This window comes from Saccopteryx leptura, chromosome 5 (genome assembly GCF_036850995.1).
Source record: "Saccopteryx leptura isolate mSacLep1 chromosome 5, mSacLep1_pri_phased_curated, whole genome shotgun sequence".
Classification (NCBI taxonomy): domain Eukaryota; kingdom Metazoa; phylum Chordata; class Mammalia; order Chiroptera; family Emballonuridae; genus Saccopteryx; species Saccopteryx leptura.
Genome location: NC_089507.1, coordinates 108,467,978 through 108,490,014, shown reverse-complemented (window position 1 = coordinate 108,490,014; position 22,037 = coordinate 108,467,978). Strand labels below are relative to the sequence as shown.

The 22,037-nt window shown below is 55.2% G+C and overlaps 2 protein-coding genes across 2 annotated transcripts in view; both read right to left on the bottom strand.

Annotated features, from left to right (window-relative positions):
* ARL5B (ADP ribosylation factor like GTPase 5B) overlaps window positions 1–22,037 on the bottom strand; it is a 403,396-nt gene that overhangs the window by 288,348 nt on the left and 93,011 nt on the right. The gene's annotated exons all lie outside the window — the stretch shown is intronic.
* Window positions 263–20,767, bottom strand: LOC136405862 (coiled-coil domain-containing protein 33-like). The gene is made up of 9 exons (XM_066385439.1): window positions 20,729–20,767; window positions 5,613–5,778; window positions 5,266–5,354; window positions 4,948–5,082; window positions 4,774–4,849; window positions 3,659–3,777; window positions 2,618–2,704; window positions 1,260–1,373; window positions 263–416 (listed from the first exon to the last, which is right to left on the bottom strand). Exons 2-9 carry the CDS (start codon window positions 5,773–5,775, stop codon window positions 324–326), a joined length of 876 nt encoding a protein of 291 aa, XP_066241536.1. The 5' UTR covers window positions 5,776–5,778; window positions 20,729–20,767; the 3' UTR covers window positions 263–323.

The window sequence follows — 22,037 nt, the reverse complement described above, 5'->3', positions numbered from 1 at the left end:
CTGTAGTCTATCTCCGGCATGTAACAGAAGGAGCTTGTCACCTTGGCTCCTGCCTTGGAAGAACGTTTATTCCCACCCTCTCAGTTCACTGTGGCCTTTGGTTATCCAAAAATGGTAGCTCCCGGGACAGGCATGAGATGGCTGAGCTGCCGCAGAGGGCCCAGGCCCAGAATGGGGTCTGGAGCAGGAAGCTGGGCCCCCGGTGGCTCCAAGAAAGAGGCAAATGCTCAGGGACTTACAGCATTTAATGAAGTCATTTTTAGGGGTGGGAACAAGAGGCCCCCAAGTGAGGGAGCTGCTGCAGTCCCCAGGTCTGCGAGGACTCAGGATGGCTTGACGGAACTGGTGTCTGAGCCGGGCATCAAGGGGTTCGGCTCTGAGGGTTGCTTGTAGTCCTTGGTGTTGGTTGAGGAGATCTGCGTTATACAAAGCAAGGTGAGGAGAATTTGCCCTTTCCCTGGGGGGTAAGGGAGCCCATTCAGATGTGCCTTGCCTAGCCAGCCATGTCTTAGAGGGGGATGACTTACCAAAGACTTCCAAACCCATTTAACCCTGGCAGGTAGCATCCACTTTCTCCAAGAGTCCCTGGGGGGCCCAGCAAGTGAATTTGCAAAGGAATCCCTATACTCCTTGTCAGTTCCCACATCTTTTTCAGGCCTGGCCAGGGTCCTGCAAGTGAGCTGAGTACCGATGGCAATGGCTCAGTGCAGGAACTATCAGGGGTTTTGCTTTGGGGTCTGGATGGCCCAGGTTGAGCTTGAAGGACAGTTGTGAGGACGTCTATGTGTTTTTGGGAAGCTGGTAATGTTTCTCTCCGGCAACATGCCCCCATCCCTGGTGGGTCTGCAGCATTGCAGTTGCCCAAGAAAAGTGTGTCATGGGACAGTCTTGGGCACTATGGAGTTGGGTGCTGGCCACAGCTACTTTGCTCATGAGCAATCCGGCCCTAAGGTGCAGCCAGCGCCGGAGCATTAGAGAAGTGTCTGCGTGGACAACGCTTCATCCAGGCCATCTCCTGCTTGGTCCTCCCACCACCGTGGGGCAGAGGTAGACCTCACCTTAGATAGGTGAGGAACTGAGACAAGGCAAAGGCTTCTTCTGTCGGTAATAGAGTAGAGGCTGAGTGAGGTCCTCTGAATTCCAGCTGGGGAACTGGGCCCCTGGACAATTTTTCTCAAGGCCCATTGACTTGGGGTGGGGGTGGGGTTGCCAGCTCCAGCACCTGAACCCCAGGGGACTCCTTCAGAGGGAGCACTCACGGGCAGATCTGTGATGACAGAGTCTGGGGGCCGATCCAAGCTGTGCTTTTGTTCCTGCAGCCGTGTGGCCAAGTCCTGCTTCTCTCGTCCCCAGCCTCGAGCTGAGTTCTCTAACTGTCACCATGGAGAAGGACAGATGAGGAAACCTCTAGAACAGGTTTCCTTGTTGGTAAATGAGGAGACAGATGAGATCTGAGACAACCAGGGCTTTCACCTGCTCTCAGAGCAGAAAGCAAAACCCTGGGTGATGTGAGTTTGCTACCTTCCCAAGAGACCTCAAGGTGGCAGCTGGGAGGAGAGGGGTCAAGTGACAGTCTGACTCCTCTTTCTTGAGTTCCAACAACATACTGAGCCCTGATTTGGAGTCCATGCTGGTCCTTGACTTTGGTCATAGACTAAGTCCCGATGCTGGTCATACACTGAGCCCAACCCTGGTCACACACTGAGCCCCGATCTTGGTCACACACTGAGCCCCAATCCTGGTCACACACTGAGCCCCGATCCTGGTCACACACTGAGCCCGACCCTGGTCACACACTGAGCCATGACCCTGGTCACACACTGAGCCCGACCCTAGGCACACACTGAGCCATGACTCTGGTCACACACTGAGCCCCGACCCTGGTCACACACTGAGCCTGACCATGGTCACACACTGAGCCCGACCCTGGTCACACACTGAGCCCCGATCCTGGTCACACACTGAGCCCGACCCTGGTCACACACTGAGCCATGACCCTGGTCACACACTGAGCCATGACCCTGGTCACACACTGAGCCCGACCCTGGTCACACACTGAGCTCCGATCTTGGTCACACACTGAGCCCGACCCTGGTCACACACTGAGTCCGACCCTGGTCACACACTGAGCCATGACCCTGGTCACACACTGAGCCCGACCTTGGTCACACACTGAGCCCAACCCTGGTCACACACTGAGCCATGACCCTGGTCACACACTGAGCCCGACCCTGGTCACACACTGAGCCCCGACCCTGGTCACACACTGAGCCCCGACCCTGGTCACACACTGAGCCCTGACCCTGGTCACACACTGAGCCCCGACCCTGGTCACACACTGAGCCATGACCCTGGTCACACACTGAGCCATGACCCTGGTCACACACTGAGCCCCGACCCTGGTCACACACTGAGCCCGACCATGGTCACACACTGAGCCCGACCCTGGTCACACACTGAGCCCTGACCCTGCTCACACACTGAGCCCTGACCCTGCTCACACACTGAGCCCCGATCCTGGTCACACACTGACCCTGACCCTGGTCACACACTGAGCCCGACCTTGCTTATGACTTATGAGCCTGCCCAACGTGGCCAACTCCTTTGCCTCACCTACCTGGCTTTCCAGGGACCGGATCCGGTTCTGAGCTTGTTCCAGCTTGGCCAGGAGGCCGACCTCGTTGGAAGGGCTGGTAAGAAGATCCTGTGGGCGAGGCAGAAATTCTCACATGGCCCCAGCCAGGGGCTGCGGCTGTGTGGGCTCAGGAGGTTGGAGACGGGGAGGGAGGAACCGGCTCCCCAGTGCAGAGCCTCAGACCCAGGGCTGAAGCCTCTTGCTGACATTCAGACCCTCCAAGGCTGTGCTTTTGTTCACAGCTGTTCTCCCCACAGATTTTGGGTATGTGGCCTTTGCATCTCAATTTTTAAATGTAAAAATGCATGAGAGAGGGCCCATGAGTGCACAATGAGTCTTTTTTTGTGACATGAAGAATCAGTTTTCAAAGCAAGGGCTCCCTGGTCCCCAGCATTTTACCGGGATGCCCATGCATCAGGTGTACTCTCAAACAGAACTCACCTCCTGCCCATCCTGGGATGAAGAGAAAAACCCTCTTGTGCCCTGGGTCACCCCTCTTCTGTAATTCAAATGTCCTGTCCTTGGCTTTGCATAAAACAGGGCACCTGTAGCAGCCTCAAAGGTGAAATGGGTCCAGGACAAGTCTGGGGCCTGGAGCACCCACTCTGCCAGGTCTCCTGTTCCCAACTCCCTGGCGTCATCTGGGGTAGGGAAAAGGTCTCTCCCAGGTGGTACCAGTCCCAGGAAATGCCTCAGACTGGAGTTTCTGAGAGGTCTGTGTGGAGTCCAAGTGCAGGCCAGCCAGGTAGCAAAAGGAGTCAAGGGCTAAGGCCAGCTGGGGGCTTGCTTTCTGCCAGGATGCTAGGTGAAGGTCAAGGTGCTGCTTTCAGCCTCATGTGAGTTCCCCCAGTAGAAAGAGCAAGGCTTGAGGGCTGGGCCCCCAGGAGACGCCAGGCACATTGGGGACCCTGGAAAGCTTAGCTCCTGGCCTTGGTCTTCAACCTGGATTGTGCTGAGTGATGGCTGGGTACCCGGTGACCCGCACAGGCAGGCCCAGGCCAAGCCTGTGCTGGTGGCTCTTACCAGCGGGGCCTGCTGCTGCAGAATGATGGGGGCCGACTGGCGGCGGCTCTCATCCAGCTCTGTGCGCAGCCTCGAGTTCTCGGCCAGCAGCACCAGGCAGTCCACCGGCAGATTCCCTCCTGTAGGGCCCCAGGGAAGCCCAGAGGCTGAGGGCATGGGGTAGGGGTACAGTGACCACAGATGTTGGTGGATGGGCTTGCCTGCTCCCCTGTCCCTGGCCTGGTCTGCGCCAGCTGTTGCTCTGTCCCGCCCCTCCCCCACTCCCAAGCCTTCACTGGCTCCCCACTGCCTGCCTGCCCGCCCCAAGGGATCAGGCCCACACGCCTCAGGCCATCATTCTCAGCTCTTTAGAATCTGACCCTGCGTTCTCCCTGACCACGCCCCTGCCACTTGTCCTGGGTCTAGTGCAGTTCTTTATCCCTCCGTCTCCTCCCCTCTCTGCTCCTGGCATGGTCACCCCCTGGGTCCCGGTCCTGACTGGTTCATCTTCTGAAGTTACCTTCTTGTCTCTCATCCTACTCCCGGGCGACCTCAGGGTTCCCAAAAGGCAGGACCTACTTTCATGGTTTTCTAAAGGCCTTCAGGAACACACGCCTCCCTCTCACCCAGGCCCACCCAGGAAAGGCTGAGTGCTCGCTGGGCATGCAGCGTCCCTGGCGATCCTCTGCTTGGTCTGGCCTGGCGTGGTGTGACCTGCTTCTCTCCTGCTCACTAGAGCCATCTCTGAACAGCAGTTCTAAGTATTTTCGGTTGACATCAACGGAGAAAACGAAACCACTGATTTAGCCAGAGTATGTTTGTGTGTTTTATAGACAGGAACTCTTTGAATATATGGGAGACGAGAAAATAATTTGAAGGGTCCTGGAGTTAAGAAATTGAGAACTTCCCGGGCGGCCCCTCTCGGCTCCCTCTGGTCCACCGAGCTTCTCCCTTACCTCTTTCTAGCCTGGCTCCTACACTGTGCCCTGCCGAGTCCTGCGGGCTCCCTGGGAGGAGCGGGGAGTGCAGACACCTGTGAGTAGGGGCAGGTGCTCCTGGACTTGGGGAACTCCGGAAGGCAGGAACTCCAGGGACTGAGTGACAGCAGGGAGCAGACTCATCCACACTGGGCTTACCCTGCAGTGGGGTGGGCAGGGGCTTCTTCCTCTCCTGAAGCTTGCGCCCCAGCACCTGCTCCATCCTCTCAATCACCTGTGTGTGGGAGGAAGCAGAGAGCAGAGGCTGGGCTGGCCTGAGGGCCCCACCCGGTCCCCCACAGCCGGCCAGGCAGGTCTGACCCCTGAGCTTGCCTTCTCCTGGTGCCACACTGTCTCCTCCAGTGCCTTCATCCTCTGCAGCTCGTCCTGGGGCCGCTTCGGCAGGGCAGCCCGTGGCTGCTGCGCCTGGGACAGGAGGAGCAGCAGCTCCTTCTCCCGGTCATTCTTCTGGGAGGGGGGAGGGGCGAGCCTGGGGTTACGCTTGGCCTGGAGCGCTCACCTCACCCCCCCCTACGGAGTCTTGCACATGCCCCTCCCTCCAGGCCTTTCTCCCTCTGCTCCCAGATGCCCCTCCGAAGCCTCCCAATTACTCCCCGTGCCCTCTGCCCCGCCCCCCACGCCCCAGCTCACTCGGATCAGCTCGTTCTGCAGATGCTGCACCTTGTCCCTCAGTTTCTTCATGTCCAGCTCACTCAGCAGCAGTTTCTGCTTCATGGACACTGTGGGTGGGGGTAGGGAGAGAGAGAGTTGGTTCAGGCAGAAGGCATCTTCCTGCTCTTATCATGCACAGTCAGAGGGTGAGGACAGGGGTCTCTCAGCCTTGGGGCTTGAGACAGGACTGGGTTCTCTGTTTCCCACCACGGAGAGGGCCCAGTAACAGGCAGGGCTGGGGAAGGTTCCCCGCCAGCCTGCCCCGCAGCTCAGAGCCGAGGCTCCGGTGGGCACCCAGACGCCCTTGGTCGCCTGTCCACCCTCACCCAGCTTCTCGGCCTTGTCAGAGCTGTCCTGCTCCTCCTCCCTCTCCTCCTGGGTCAGGTGGCTCCTCAGCAGGCGGTTCTCTGCCTCCAGGTCACTGACCTGTTTCCGCAGCGACAGGACGTCCTCCGCCATCGTCTGGATGGCCCGCCGATAGTTGTTCATCTCCTGTGGATCGCAGCTCTCAGAGCAGAGCCTCCAGCCCACACCCACACCCACACCTGGGAACCAGTGGGTCAACCCCGAGGCCAGCGATAGAGTTCCCCCAAGTCTCAGCACCTCTCAGAGCCTGCACGCCTCCCGGCTGTGGGACAGAAGTTGAGCTCAAGGTCTCTGCTGGCAGCCACGGCTCTTCCTGTGATGCCGAGTGAGGGGACGCAGGGCTCAGGACACCGGGGGCAGAGGACTGAGTGGCGGAGACGCAAAAGGACTGGGAGTTGGGTTTCCAGGGCCACTTCTCTGCCTTCTCCTTGCTCTTGTCCCCCATTTCTAATTCCTCTCTTTCTTCATGTCACTGAGAACCAGGGAAAACCTCTCAGAAACCCCACTGAACACTACTGGGAACCGACCCAAGGCACCAGTCTCCTCCCCCCATCACCAACCAGTTCAGGGGTCAAGAGGGGACACAGTGTAGGCTTGAGAGACCCAAAGAGGGACTCTGGGCTGGGATCCAGCTCCAGGATCTGGGGTGTGAGGTGAGGCCAGGACACCAGGCTCTGTCATCAGGTTAAGAGTAACAATATCTGCTGTTGGCTGAGCTTCACCGTGTCTGGGTTAGTAGGACCCCAGTCGGTCCTCACAACACACCTATGAGGGATGATACCATCGTCCTCATTTTACCAACAAGGAAACCAAGGCCTCAGGAGGCGAGTGGCTCGCTCGGCCACAAAGCTGAGCGGTAGAGCCAAGGTCTGACACCCACACCAGGTGGCATGGATCGGCCGTGGTGCGTGCCATCCTGGTGATGCCTTCCCCGGGAATCATTGCAAATGTTGAGAAGGGATGCAGCAGGTTACCAGAAAGAACTGCCAGTGTGATCTCCATCTGAGGAAACATCTATGTCTCACCTTAAGTATGTAAGCATAGGAGAGCTAATTGCTACATTTACATGTGTTTGTTTCATAATCAAAGGCTCACCCTTGTTATTTAGAAAAAGTTTTGTAAAAGGGAGTTCCTTAAATCTAAACAGCAGAACATATAACAGGGACCCAAGACGTGAAGCCAGAAAGGTCCACTGAGAGGCAGGAGGTGGGTTGTCTGTTGGGGGTGGGGGAGGAGGAGGGAAATGAAATCAGCAGGAGTTTGCTAAGCCTTGGCTGCTTGGCCTCCGCTGAGGCTGTGCACTTGCACGTAGAGGGTGGGGCTCCTAAAATAGCTGGGGTCCCAAGTCCCCAGGAAGCAGAGCCCCCAGCTTCCCACTATGGTTCACGCTGGCTGCGGATGCGGCCTGGCTCTCAGCCACTGCCACCAACCTGCAGCAGGGTGGACCACTGGCTCTTGGGGGAGGAGCTCCTGGGCGGCAGGGCGGGCATCAGACACCACTTGTCACCTGCTGCTGTCTAGCCTTCTGGATGGATTCCCTCTAACCGGTGCCAGTGTTGGGTCCATCTCCTCAGCACCTGCCCCGGTCAAGTTCCAGGTCTTGGCTCCCCTAGATTTGCCCACCTGGTGTTCTTAGAGAGCCCCAGGAAGTAGGAGCCAACCCAGAGACCGCACACACATTGGGCTTTGTGGTGAGGCCCCAGTCAGGGCCCAGCGTGGCCACTGACCCACTGAGTGAGCCCAGACGATCCCCTTTCCGTCTGAGCCTCTGGTCCCTCGGATGGGATAGGCATGGGCACTGTGAGGCTCAGAGTGGGCGCACGCGGTGGCTGGCGCAGACCCGGAGGTAGCCATGCTTATCCCCCTCCCCCTTTTCTGTTTGAGCCTCTCGTCCCTCGGATGGGATAGGCATGGGCACTATGAGGCTCAGAGTGGGCGCACGCGGTGGCTGGCGCAGACCCGGAGGTAGCCGTGCTTATCCCCCTCCCCCGTTTCTGTTTGGTGGCTGCTTTGTCAGCAAGCCAGACCCCTTCCTCTTCCTCCTAGCTGCCTCATTCATCACTCTGGAGAATGGCTTGGATACTGAAAACTATTTAAAGTTGAACATATGCAGAGCCTATGATCTAGCAACTGTATTCCTGAGTGTATATCCAATGAGCACCTAAGCGTGAATGCATCTAGAAGCAGGTGTGAGATAGGCTCCACTGACCATCTGATGTCCTGTGACCCTATTCCGCCCTTTGCCCCTGAGGCCAAGGCTGCTTTGGGGTAGGGATAGAAGAAGGGGTTCCCCAGCCTGATTTGTAATAACCCCAAACTGGACAAACACAGATGGCCATTGTGGTAGCATGGTGAGATGGTCATACAATGGAATACTACACAGCAATACAGATGAACCAACATCCACTACGTGAAACCTCACAGAGCACTCTCTCAAATGTAGTGCACAGAAGGAGTCGGACACAAAATACCTGCTCTATGATTCCATACAGATTTGGTTCAAAACCAGACAAATTCAAGCAATAAAGTTAGAAGTCAGGGTATGAGATCCATTTGGGGAGGTGAGGGTGTGATTTGGAGGCACCAGGGACTATTGGGGGGTGCCAGCAACACTGTGCCTCCTGACCCTCGTTGAGCATTTACTATGTGCTTTGAGATAGTTCATCATGGAGAATATACTTACGTTCTGTGCACCTGTCTGCAGGTATGCTGTACTTCAGACAGTATAAACAAGTTAAAAAACGTCAAACAAATTACAAAATACATAAAATCCTGGCTCAAGTTTGGTTAAGCACACAGTGCCTCCACACTGCTACTACCCTCCTCTGGGAACCCTCGCAGCTCTCCATGACAATGAGCTCCTCTCAATCCTGAGCTGTGAATGCACCTGGGGGTCCTGCTCCCAGGCGTTCACCACAGACAGCCCTGCTCCCAGGCGTTCACCACAGACAGCCCCTGCACCCGGGAGGCCTTCTCCCAGCCCGGCCCTGGGGGTTGGGAGGATTCAGCAATGCCTCCGTGCGGGGCCTTCTCAGAGTGAGCCAATGTAAGTACCGATCCTTGTCGAAGGCTAGCGCCGTGCCTCAGAACATCCTGAGACACACTGGCTCAGCAACGACAGGTCACACTGCTGGCAAACGGGGAGCTAGCCCTGGAACCCAGAATCTGCTCTAAAGCCCAAGTTCTTTGCACCACTTGGTCAGGAAGGAGAATGGCTTGACTTTGAATCTGTCTATGGCAATTAAGGGGCACCGATGGAGGAGATGGCCAGCATAGGCTCCACTGACCATCTGATGTCCTGTGACCCTATTCCGCCCTTTGCCCCTGAGGCCAAGGCTGCTTTGGGGTAGGGATAGAAGAAGGGGTTCCCCAGCCTGCTCCTCAAGGAGCCAAATGGGTGTGGAGCTCATCTCACAGTCCCCGTCTGAACCTGGCCCAGCACAGTGTGAAAACAGCAGATTTGAACGAGTCAGCCTGGTCCCACTGCTGGCTTGACAGTTTCTTCAGGTGGGCCCTGCCCAAGCTAAGGGAGGGGGGAGAGGGGCCCCAGGCAAGGAGGAAGGCTGGATGCTGTGCCATCCAGGTGCCTTAGCCTATTGTGTGCTGGCGGAGAGCCGAAGCCTTCGTGGCTGTGGTTCGGAGTGAGCTCTTGAACTCAGGACCAGACGCAGAGTCAGACCTGGCAAGCAAGGCCTCTCCCTCATGCACAGCAGCCCAGCCCTTCCCTCCCACACTCTCAGTCCTCCCGTCACACCTCCATTCCTGCTGTAGGGAGCAGAGAGTGGGGAGCCCCCAACCCCTTCCCCCAACCTAACCTGTCCGTTCATGGTCCACCCTGCAATTTTTAGTCACGTGAGGGCCGACAGTGTGTGCACGTGCGGGTACTGTGTGTGCACATGTTATAAGTGCATGGAGGGAGTCCCAGGGGAAGGGGCTACCGGCCCTTCCACCGGCCCCATGAATCTGATCACTACCTTCCCAGTCCGGGTTCATTCTTTCTAGGGTCCCACGGTACTTCGTTCCAGGACTCCCAGGGGTGAGCAAAGCTCTGTTCTTAACGTTCACCCCAACCCCTGCCCTAACAGATAAAGAAAGCTGAGGCCCAGAGGAGGTGGTGTCCTCTCCTTAGCCAGATGGCCCCTGCTGGCAGGAGGGTGATGACTTCTTCAGGACTCCACCCCTTGGAGATTAGCTCCATAGACCTTCCCCGGGTCCCCACGCCACCCCAGCCTGGCTGCTTTCTGAGCTGAAGTCTCCCGAGGAAGATAGAGAGGGACCTTGGTCCTGGCTGATCTCCCTCGGTCTTTACCCTGGCCAGTACCATCTGTCTGTGAGGCCCCAAGAGCTGGCAGCCTGGTGGACCTGCCCTCCCTCCTCACAGCTGAGCAGCAACCTTGGGCAGTCCAGTTGGGCTGGGAGGCTGCAGCCTGACCAAGCCAAGCAGTCTGGGCTGGGCTCCTCACTCAGGGCCACAGTCTGCGTCACAGCCTAGCCTTGAGAACACACAGGACAACACCATGTCTCAGATTCCTGTTATGATCCTGCCCCTCTGCCCCTCCGCCTGCTCCCTACTCCCCCTAGTTCCCAGCCTGTTTGAGGCTAGTGTATCCTCCAGGGGCGCTGACTCCACTCCTGTCTGACACAGAGTGCCCACTGAACCTCCCTCACCTCCTGATACCTCACAAGGACCCCAGCTCTCAGCAGTGTACCCAAGATCACAAGGACAAGTTAGAGAGCCTAGGCTGGAAGCAGATCAGTAACCACACTTGCTGAGCACCACTGTGTGCCAGATCTGTGCCAAGCTGGGGCCACCAAGCACAGAGGAGCCCAGACCGTCTCTGCCCATAGTGGTCTCACTTCTACACTGAGGAGATGGTAAGAAGTGCTTGCGACAGGGGGAATTCAGAGAAAGCTCTTAACTCATCCTGGTGTCCAGGAAGGCTTCCTGGAGGAGGTAATAACCTGAACTGACACTTTGAAGATGAGTAGGTGTTACCTGAGGCAAGGAGAAGGCTCTCTGGGCAGAGGAGACATTGTGGCAAAGGCAGGAAGAGAACGTGTGACAAGGAACAAAACAGGCAGGTTTCTGGAGAGCAGGGTGTAGGAGGAGGGGTGGGAGTAGGGGTGAAGAGGTGTCAGGGAAGACAGAAGAGGGCATTGAAGGTGAGTGTCAGGAGCTTGGACTCTGTCCTTTAAGCCAGTGAAGACCTAAGCTGAGGGGTGGGAAGTGCATGTGATAAGGCTCCTCTGGTTGTTCAACACAGAGAATAAATGGGGGGTAGGGGTGGCCCAACAGCAGTGGGCCAGGAGACACATAATGGGATCTGGCTAGAGAAGAGCAGTGGGCATGGAGAGGAGGGCTGAAGCTGTAGGAGGGAGAGCAAGGAGGCGGAGAGGGAGGACCAAGAGGAGGAGTATCTGGGGTCCTGGGTGGAGGAGGTGCATACAGGAAGTAAGGGGGAGAGGGAGGGGCATGTTCAGTATGAGGTCCCTGTGCAGCCCCCTGGTGGAGGTAGCCATGGGCAGCTGCTCATATCATGCACAGTCCAAGCCCCCACAGATGTGAGTGAAGGCTTAGAGTGGAGATTTTCCATAGCCAGGGGAAGTGTAGAGTGAAATGGGGAACGGGGTTTAAGGACAAAAGGGAGGTCATGAGAGAACAGTCCTCAAGATCAAGGCATCGAGCCTGACCTGTGGTGGTGCAGTAAATAAAGCATCAACCGGGAATGCTGAGGTCACCGGTTTGAAACCCTGAGTTTGCTTGGTCAGGGCACATATGAGAAGCAACTGTTATGAGTTGACACTTCCTGCTCCTTCATTCCCCTTTCTCTCTCTCTATCCTCTCTCTGAAAAAATAAAGAAAGAAAGAAGGTCAGGTCATCCTCAGAGAGGTGGGAGGAGAAGCGGCTGAAGAGAAACAGAGCTTCGGAACAGAGGGACATGACCTTGCACTTTGGGTAACGGCACATTGGGCAATGCAGAGCTCCCGACCTGAGAGGGAACCTAAAAACCAGGATACAAACTAAGAACTACCTTCTTACAAGTATTAAAGAGCTGGCAAGACAGGAAGGCATTATTGTACAGAGATAAGGGTCAGGTGGGGACCCACATGGTGAAATACTACACTGGAATTAAAAGATTCAAAGAAGAGGAACCACATCACTAAACAACCACACTGAAGAACTTCACACATGAAGTTGCGCAGAAAAATGCACGTGGAGTGAGGTTCTTTAAAGTTGACAGCAGGGACACTTATGCCGTGGTGATTAGGGAGGCACACTTAGGGGATGACGGCATCAAAAGGAAAACAGGACAGTAAGCTGGCACAGCGGTCACGTCTAGGAGAGGAGGGCTGGGAGGGGCTTCCGGCCACGGTGATGTTTTATTTCTTGACCTAGGTGGTGGTTTCATGGGCATTTGTTTTATAATAACTTGGTTGTGTTTTATTTTTATTTCAATGTCATTTTCTCCATGTGTGTTCCATTTCACAATTAAAAAGATTTGGGGGGGGGGGGGGAAGAGAGGAGGTTAACTTCCAGTCCTGATGGTGAAGTAGGTAAATGCTTTGCTTCATATTCCTGTGACCACGTCAGAATTAGAGAAGAACCACCCTTGAGAACCACCTAGGACTAGCTGAACAAATCCCCTATATCTAAGAGCATAAAGAAGAAGCCGCATCGGTGCTGGTGGGAGGGATGGCGGTGTGGGACAGGCAGGTCTCACCCCCGTGGTGTGACAATTAAGAATGAAGAGGTGCAGAGGTCCCTCCTGAGGAGAGGTCGACCCCAGCTCCATGTGGCTTCTCCAACCTGAAGCACCAGTGCTGGGAAGATGAGTCCCCACAATACCTGACTGTGGAAACCAGCAGGGATAGAAGCTGAGTGAGACACAGGGCTACTGGAGCCCCTGTGTTCCTCTTGAAGGGCTTGCGTCTAGACTCACTGGCTCACACGCTCACTTGCTGTAAGTTTTCAGGGGTCGGGGCAGCTCTCTCCAGGGACGGAAGTGCTAGCAGGGGCCACTGTTCCTTTGTTGAACTCTTTTCTCCTCCCAGCCCACAGGTTCTATTAACCTCTCCATTAGCCTTGCACTGCTGACTCTGCCCTGGTGATTTCCTGAGACCTTGTCCCACCCAGCTTGTGTGCTCAGCCCAAGCCGCTTCCAGAGGCTTTTCCACACCGGTGACCTGCCTCAGCAAACCGTCAGAACAAGAAATGAAGAAAACAATCCTAGTTACCATTGCGTCAAGAACAATAAAATATCTAAGAATATGTTTAGCCAAGGAGCTAAAAGACCTGTATTTGAAAAATTATAAGACATTGAAGAAAGAAATAGAAAAAGGTGCAAATTAATGGACGCATATACTGTGTATACTGTGCTTGTGGACAGGAAGAATGCACTCCACTGAAATATTCACACCCAAAGCAATCTAAAGAGTCAATGAAATCCTTATCCAAACACCAATGGCATTTTTTATTTATTTATTTATTTTTACAGAGACAGTGAGTCAGAGAGAGGGATAGACAGGGACAGACAGACAGCAACGGAGAGAGATGAGAAGCACCAATCATTAGTTTTTCATTGCGCGTTGCAACACCTTAGTTGTTCATTGATTGCTTTCTCATATGTGCCTTGACTGCAGGCCTTCAGCAGACTGAGTAACCCTTTGCTGGAGCCAGTGACCTTGGGTTCAAGCTGGTGAGCTTTTGCTCAAACCAGATGAGCCCGTGCTCAAGCTGGCGACCTCGGGGTCTCGAACCTGGGTCCTCTGCATCCCAGTCTGACGTTCTATCCACTGCGCCACTGCCTGGTCAGGCACACCAATGGCATTTAAAATTTTTTTTAATTTTAATTTATTGGATGTACATAGATTCTAGTGTCCCCCCGAACCAATGGCATTTTTTACAGAACTAGAACAAATAATCCTAAAATTTATTTGGCACCACAGACCACAAATAACCAAAGCAATTTTGAGAAAGAAGAACAAAGATAGGAGGAATATCATACTATTTAATATTCAACTATACTATAAGGCCATAGTAATCAAAACAGCATGGTTGTGGCATAAACACAGCCACATAGATCAATGGAACAGAACAGGGAGCCCAGAAATAAATGCACACCTGTATGGTCAATCAATATATGACAAAGGAGGCAAGAACATACAATGGGGTAAAGTTAGTCTATTCAATAAAAGGTATGGGGAAAACTGGACAGATACATGCAAAAAAGAAATGAAACTTTCTTATACTATATAAAAGAATAAATTCAAAGGGAATTAAAGATTTAAATGTGAGACCTGAAACCATAAAACTTCCAGAAAAGAACATAGGCAGTAAATTTTTTGACATTGCTCTTTTTTTATATATGTCTCCTCTGATAAGGGAAACAAACAAAAAAGTAAAATAAATAAGACTACGTCAAATGAAAAAGTTTTTTGCACAGCACAGGAAACTATCAACAAAATGAAAAGACAACCTACTGAACAAGAGAAGATACTCACCAATGATACATCTGATAAGGGGTTAAGATCCAACATAGAAAAGGAACTCATACAACTTAACACCAAAAACAAAACAAAACAAAATCTGATTTAAAAAATGGGCAGAGAACCTGAATAGACATTTCTTCAGAGAGGACATTCAGATAGCCAGTAGACATGAAAAGATACTCCAACATCACTAATCAGCAGGGAAATGCAAATTAGAACCACAATGAGATACCACCTCACACCTGTCAGGATGGCTATTAAGAAATCAACAAACAAGTGCTGGCGAGGGTGTGGAGTAAGGAGACCCTCTGCACTGCTGGTGGGAATGCAGACTGGCGCAGCCACTGGGGAAAGCAGTATGAAAGTTCCTCCAAAAATTAAAAATAGAACTAACTTACACCCAGAAATTCCTTCTCTGGGTATATATCCAAAGAAATCCAAAACATTAATTTAAAAAGATATATCCATAACCCCTCCATGTTCATTGAAACATTATTTACAATAGCCAATAAATGGAAGCAATCTAAGTGATAGAAAATGGATAGTGAGGATTTGGTATAGACACACAATGGACTATTACTCAGCCATAAAAAAAAGAACGATCCTGACCAGGCGGTGGCGCAGTGGATAGAGCGTCAGGATGCGGAGGACCCAGGTTCAAGACCCCGAGGTCGCCAGCTTGAGTGCGGGCTCATCCTGGCTTGAGCAAAAAAAAAAAGCTCACCAGCTTAGACCCAAGGTCGCTGGCTCGAGCAAGGGGTTACTCGGTCTGCTGAAGGCCCATGGTCAAGGCACATATGAGAAAGCAATCAATGAACAACTAAGGTGTCCCAACGAAAAACTGATGATTGATGCTTCTCATCTCTCTCTGTTCCTGTCTGGTCTGTCTGTCCCTATCTATCCCTCTCTCTGACTTTCTCTGTCCTTGTAAAAAAAAAGAACGAAATCTTGTCATTTGCGACAATGTGAATGAACCTAGAAGGTATTCTGCTAAATGAAATAAGTCAGACAAAAAAAAAAAAAAAAAAAAGCAGAAGAAAATGTCAGACAGAGAAAGATAAGCACCATATGACTTCACTTATATGTGGAGTCTAAAAATAAAAATAAATAAACAAAACAGAAACAAACTCAGAATACAGAGAATTGGTGGTTGCCAGATGGGCGGGAAATAAAGGGCTGGGTGAAAAGGTGCAAGTAATAAGTACAAACTGCCAGTTACAAAAACAGTTAGTGGGATGTGAACATTATAAGGAATTGAGTCAATAATATTAGTAATATTGTAATAAATATGGTGTCAGATGGAGGCTAAATTTATTGGGGCTATCACTTTGTAAGTTGTATAAATGTCTAATCACTATTTTGTACACCTGTACATAATATAATATTGTATGTCCACTGTAATTGAAAAAAAATTTTTTTAAAGATAAAGGAGAGAAGGTTTACTAGATTCCAAATCTTCAGAGGGAACCTTTGGGTGTGGTCTCGAGAAGGTGGCCCCTGGTGACTTTGGCCAGTGCTCTGGATGCCAGGGTACAGGAGAGAGAGGACTGAGGGGACAGTGAGGTCGTGAATAGACAGAGGTAACTGGGGACACAGGTGGAGGAGGAGATGGGGGATGGTGGTGGAGAAAGGATTTCCTGGAGAATAAGGAGACTAAGGGGGGGGGGGCTGGTGTAGGGGAGGGGCTTCACCTGAGGAAGGAAGGAGGCCTGAGCCCTGGGCAGGTGAAGGCAGGTGTCTGTATAAGAGGCAGGTGGATGGCAGGGCTCTACAGGGGTTGGAGTGAGTACACAGCGAGGCTGAGCAAGGGCAGAGGGTTTGCTGGGCCTGCGCACATCCTTCCTTCTTTGCCCTATGCTGGGTGGCCATCGGGCGAGAAGGCCCGGGCTACCTGCCCTGTAGTTTGACTTTACAGCCGACAGAGGGCAGCCGCCTCCCACCCATGCCAGCCTTAGGGGCCACGCAGCTCATGATAGAGGTGAGGTTGGGCATGCATAGGGGAATGTCTTGTCTAACCTTGTAAACACGTGTCCCCTCCAGATGATCCAGCCTGCCTTTCCACATCTCCTGTCCCCAAACTTTTAGCTCTGAGGTTTTGATGGATGCCCTCTGATGAGGACCACCTATGGAGTCCAGAGAGGTGCAATGACTTGCTTGAGGTCACAGAGCAAATCCTGAACCTCAGCTGGGACCTCTGTCATGAACCAGCACCAGGGCAAATGATGGGCTGAGAGGGGAGGGGAAAGGCTTGGGGCAAGAGCTATCTCAAAGCACTGAGGTGATCTCATCAGCAATAACATCTGCTGTGTCTGCACAGCAGCAGACACCTGAGGCTTCCCTTTGTGTGCAAAGACAACACACACACACACACACCACCCCACCCCACCAAAGCCTAAATCTTTGCAAATGAGACAAGATTCTCCAACCATCTAGGAAAAGATACAGTGTGGACACTCAGCCCAGTGAGCCCCTAATGACCGCAGCTCCCTTTGTTGAATGCCATGACTGGTCAGACACTGTACACTTTGTCTCTAATCCAAGCAATGGGTCTGCAAGGGAGGTCTTTTCATTCCTTGTTTTGAGGAGGGAACTGGGGCCCAGAGCAGGAAGGGCTGGGTCATTCTCTCAAGGCTGCCCCACTGCCCCACTGCCACAGTTCTGCTTGGGTCCCTCTGGCTGATGGTGAAGGCATGTGCTACCGGGGAACCCACACAGACAACCTGGGGGGGGGGGGGCACAGAGCCATGGTCTCCATGGGACCGGCTACAATGCTATCCTACCTTGTCCTTTTGGTACCAGGGACTGGGGCTACTTTTCTCAGGCACAGTGTCTGCTGGGGGAGGGGAGGTACACACAGCTTCAGGCCTATCCAATACCCTTCCAGCTAAGAGGTGCTTCAGGGCCCAGAGGGGCTGCCTTTCTGAGTCATGGGTAGAAAGATTCCTGCCCCACTGGGCCTGGTAGGGCCTGTTTCTGGGTGTCCCTCAACCAAAGAGGGGACAGCTCTGCTCAGGTCATCCCTCTGCTCCTGAGAGACTGGCTGATGATGTCTTGTATCTAGTCTCCCCCAAGAATTTCCTCTGCGCAGGGGGCATTGTCTGGGGGCTTCCTCACACGTGGTGAGTCTTGCAGGGCAGGGACGCTTCCTCCCTGGCAGAACAGCGAGTGTTCCCGGAGGAAGGGAGGCAGTGCCAAGGTACCAGGGTGGGCAGCCCCTCCCATAGCTCCTGGATGACTGGCATGATCCCTGCAGCCTTCTCCTTGGAGTGGGCCTCCTGCTTCTCTGCGCTCCGCATGGTTGGGCTTTCTCTGTGCTGTCTCCAAACCCGGCCTTCCTCTCTGGGAGATGACGGATGGCTGACAGTGCTGGGCCCCTCCTCTTGCTGAGTGGTCCAGCTCCCGCTCCCTGGAACGGGGTGGCCTCGGAGACTTGCAGAATGCAGTGTTGTGACAATCTGGGGCTCCCGAGGCCCGTTCCCTGCCACCTTTCCTTCTGGGGCACTTGCTGTTCCCCCAGGGAGGAAGCCTCTGCCCTGATCACATACACCACGTACGAGGAAGCCCCTGGGACAGGGTGAGAAACAGCCATGTCTATCCAGCCCCAGCTGCTCCAACCACTGCACTGTGGGTCTGCTCAGCCGAGGACCTGCCAGACTTCCCCGTGGTGCCTCGGCCGAGCTCCTGATCCGCAGAGCTGTGGACTAGGAGAGTAAATGCAGTGTGACTCCCCTAAGTCACAAAATTTTGGGATGGTTTGTTATGCGGCAGTAGATAACTGGGACATTCTTCTTGGCCTCTCAGACCTTCTTCAGGGGCTCCCACATGCCTTCATGATGAACTTTCAACTCTGAATAACAAGGTAGTCTGTCCCAGCACTAGACCCCCGTTTCAGATGAGCTCTTGGTCACTCTTCTCACGAGCCAGCCCCAGACTCCTGTCTACAGAGCCTCACCTCTGGCAGCCAAGAAGCCATCCTGAGCCGACCCAGGCCCGGCATTCCCTCTTCCTCGAGCTCCCAGGGGTCCTGACAGCAAGGAAGGGCCTCCCTCCTCTCTGTAGAGCCCCCCCCCCCCGACTGGCAGCAGAGGACTCTGCTCTTGCCTTATTCGCCTTCATCTGACTCAACTCCTGCAGGCCCCTCAGGATGCCCAGAAGCCCCTCCCTGCTAATCCAAGTTATTTAATACCAACAGTGGGAATTAACTACATTTCTTTTAAAATGAAAACATTCAACTCCTGCAAATCGGTGCTGGCTTCCACAGCTCAGTGCTGGGGGTGGGGGCTATCTCAGGGCAGCTGGGAGAGGACCGAGGTCGGCGAGGTTCTGCTGAAGGAGAACGCTACTTCCCGCAGGCAGGGCTCACCTTGGATGAGCAGCCCCTGCTTCCCGGTGCACCCAGGCTGACACCCTGTATCCCCCCTTAGCACAGCCCACCGGCCCAGCACCCTCTGTCTTCCCTGGGGCAGTATGAAGCTGGAATCTGCAGTCATGAGAACAAACCACCTCCTTTCCATTCATTCATTCACTCATTCATTCATTCATTGTGTGTGTGTGTGTGTGTGTGTGTGTGTGTGTGTGTGTGTCTCCACCAGAAAGCAGACCAGGGTGGCCGGGAGCACCACCCAGTGGGGACAGGAGGCCCAGGGCGGACCCTCGGCAGGTCAGGCAGCAGGGCAGGACAGGGCGGTCTCAGGGCTGGGCCTTGGTCCTGGGGGTGGGAGCCTGGAGGAGGTCTGATTGCAGGACCAGTCCTCAACCTGCCACTGCTCTTGGGGCCGAGCCCAGGTGCTCTGCTTCTGCCCTAGGGGTCGGTCCAGAGCTGCAGAAGTCCTAGAGACAGGCCTGCTCACCCCAGATCCCCGCTCCAGGGTCCACTCCAAGGTCCCCTGAGCCACTCAGCCACAAGCAAATCTGTGCAAATTGCTGTTTAAAATGGGCTCCCTGAAGCGAGGCAGTTGCTTCTTTGTTTAGCTTAAGGTTGTAGGGAAGAAACAAAGGGAGTGGATTTCCCTCTCTGCTGTCCTTTCTTTTCCTTCCTGCTGCAGCCAGGATGGGGCAGAGAAAGCTTTTGTGCTTAGCAGGGTGAGTGTGAAGAAGCTCCAAGGGGTGGTGAGACCTTGGCCACTGACCCCAGCCCTGGCTAATGGGCCCCTGCAGGAGCTAGGACTGCTAATTGGGCTGTGCCTGGACAATGGGGCTGGCGGTGGGGCTGGCTTGGGGAGGGGTTTCCTGAAAGATGGTCTTTCTTGCTACATTCTGTTCCCTTTCAGGCCTCCCAGAACCCTGTTCTACCTTCAAGTCTCCACTCTGAGTCCTCCTCCTCCAAGAAGGCCCCCTGTGCTACCACAAGCCCAGCCATCATGTCACTCCTCCTCAGGTGTGTGGCTTGGGATACTGCTTCTCCTGGATTCAACTTGGAGCTAGCGCTTGCCCTCAGCCCAGGGAAGTATCGGGCTAGGCACTCAGGGCACTGGTGAGGAGACAGACCCCAGCCCTGGCCTCACAGGCCTGCTTACTCTCTCCTAAAGAAACTTCCCCACTGGTCACCTCCTGCCACAACCCCCCTGGTTAGAGCTGGGTTGCTCTGACTGTCCCTTGTGGGGTGCAGGGGGAGCCCTGGCTGGTGTCTAGAACCTTGGGTTCTAACCCTAATCCTGTACACATGTGCTCTCCGACCTCAAGCAAGGCCCTGGCCTACTCTGCCTCGTCTGCAAACTGGGGAGATGACGCTGTTGAGATGCACACTATGGGCTTCCTGCCACTACAGAAAAAGCGAGTGCTTTGCCCCTGGGGCCTGGGTGAGAAGGCTGCCATCACTAAGCCAGGCACTGCCAGCCCCAGTGTCTGGGTTAGAAGCACCTTCCCCTGGATGTCCCCATCTGCTTTCCCCTGTCCCTCCCAGCCCCGTGGACGGCCCCGTGTGAGCGAGCTCCGCAGACTGTGGACGGCCCCGTGTGAGCGAGCCCTGCGGGCTGTGGATGGCCCCGTGTGAGCGAGCTCCGCAGACTGTGGACGGCCCCGTGTGAGCGAGCCCTGCGGGCTGTGGACGGCCCCGTGTGAGCGAGCCCTGCGGGCTGTGGACGGCCCCGTGTGGGCGAGCCCTGAAGACTGAACGGCCCGTGTGAGCGAGCCCTGAAGACTGAACGGCCCGTGTGAGCGAGCCCTGAAGACTGAACGGCCCCGTGTGAGCGAGCTCTGCAGACTGTGGACACGCCTTCTGGGCCTGCTCTCCAGGCTAGCCCGGCACAGCCACTTTCTAGGGTGGTGGCTGGACCTCCATGAGGCCGGAGCCAGGGCCTGGATCAGCAGGAGACTATGGTCACTTTAAGGGATTTTCAAAGAAGCCCTTCCCACTTCCCTTCTGGGTTCCTGGGCTCAGGGGGCCTGGGCAGGGTCTGGAGTCTCCAGAGAAAGTTTCTGTTACCATGGGCATTAGGAGCCAATGTGGGCCTGACCTTCTGGTCCTTCCCTAACCTCACTCTGGGAACACCTCTACTGGTTGCCAGGCAACATACCCGAACACACCTCTCTGCTAGGTTAGCCAACCCTTCCTTCCCGAACTGGTGAGTATGGGGGCAGACTTACAGAGTGGCTGTCCAGGAGGCCTCGGGTAGCTGTGGGGAGCCTGACTCCCTCATCTTTCCTGCTAGTGGCCCTGTTCCCTAGCACGGGTCCTCAGGGACCGTTGCTACAACAAGTGCTTGCCTGGTGACAGAGCCCAGCCCCCAGCTGGAAGCAGGCAGGTCCATTGGGCCACTTCCCCTTGGTTCCAGGGTGGGGGGGTATCTGGGTGGGATGGCTGAAATCGGGCTAGAGTTATTTCTTGGCCAAGAAACGAGAGGAGATGCAGGGAGGGGGAGCGCTGTGGGGCCAGGAACCCAGGAAGGAGGTTACGCCTTGAAGGGCTATGGCCTTCTGTGCCCTCAGCCCTAGTCAGCACCTTTCTTCCTCTGCTCTATACTTCAGTCTCCCCTCAGTGCCCCCTCCATTTTTACCTTCTCTGCTCATTGGCCAGCCCTCCCCTGTGGTTCTCCCTTCCCCTCAGCCACCCCTACTTCTGACCCTCTGCTCCTCCCCCCTCTCCCCTGTTAAAGGCCCTGCAGCAGCCTGGCTCCCCCTGTGCATACAGTGTGGCCCAGGGCCCTGCGCCTGCCCCCCCCCCCAGGTCCTGCAGCAGCCTGGCTCCCCTGTGCGTACAGTGTGGCCCAGGGCCCTGCGCCTGCCCCCCCCCCCCCCCGGGTCCTGCAGCAGCCTGGCTCCCCTGTGCGTACAGTGTGGCCCAGGGCCCTGCGCCTGCCCCCCCCCCCAGGTCCTGCAGCAGCCTGGCTCCCCCTGTGCGTACAGTGTGGCCCAGGGCCCTGCGCCTGCCCCCCCCCCAGGTCCTGCAGCAGCCTGGCTCCCCTGTGCGTACAGTGTGGCCCAGGGCCCTGCACCTGCCCCGCCTCCCCCCAGGTCCTGCAGCAGCCTGGCTCCCCTGTGCGTACAGTGTGGCCCAGGGCCCCCGCGCCTGACACACACACATACACACTGCAGCAGCCTGGCTCCTCTGTGCACACAGTGTGGCCCAGGGCCCTGCGCCTGCCCACACCCCCAGGTCCTGCAGCAGCCTGGCTCCCCTGTGCGTACAGTGTGGCCCAGGGCCCTGCGCCTGCCCCCCCCCCCCAGGTCCTGCAGCAGCCTGGCTCCCCTGTGCGTACAGTGTGGCCCAGGGCCCTGCGCCTGCCCCCCCCCCCCTCCAGGTCCTGCAGCAGCCTGGCTCCCCTGTGCGTACAGTGTGGCCCAGGGCCCTGCGCCTGCCCCCCCCCCCCAGGTCCTGCAGCAGCCTGGCTCCTCTGTGCACACAGTGTGGCCCAGGGCCCTGCGCCTGCCCACACCCCCAGGTCCTGCAGCAGCC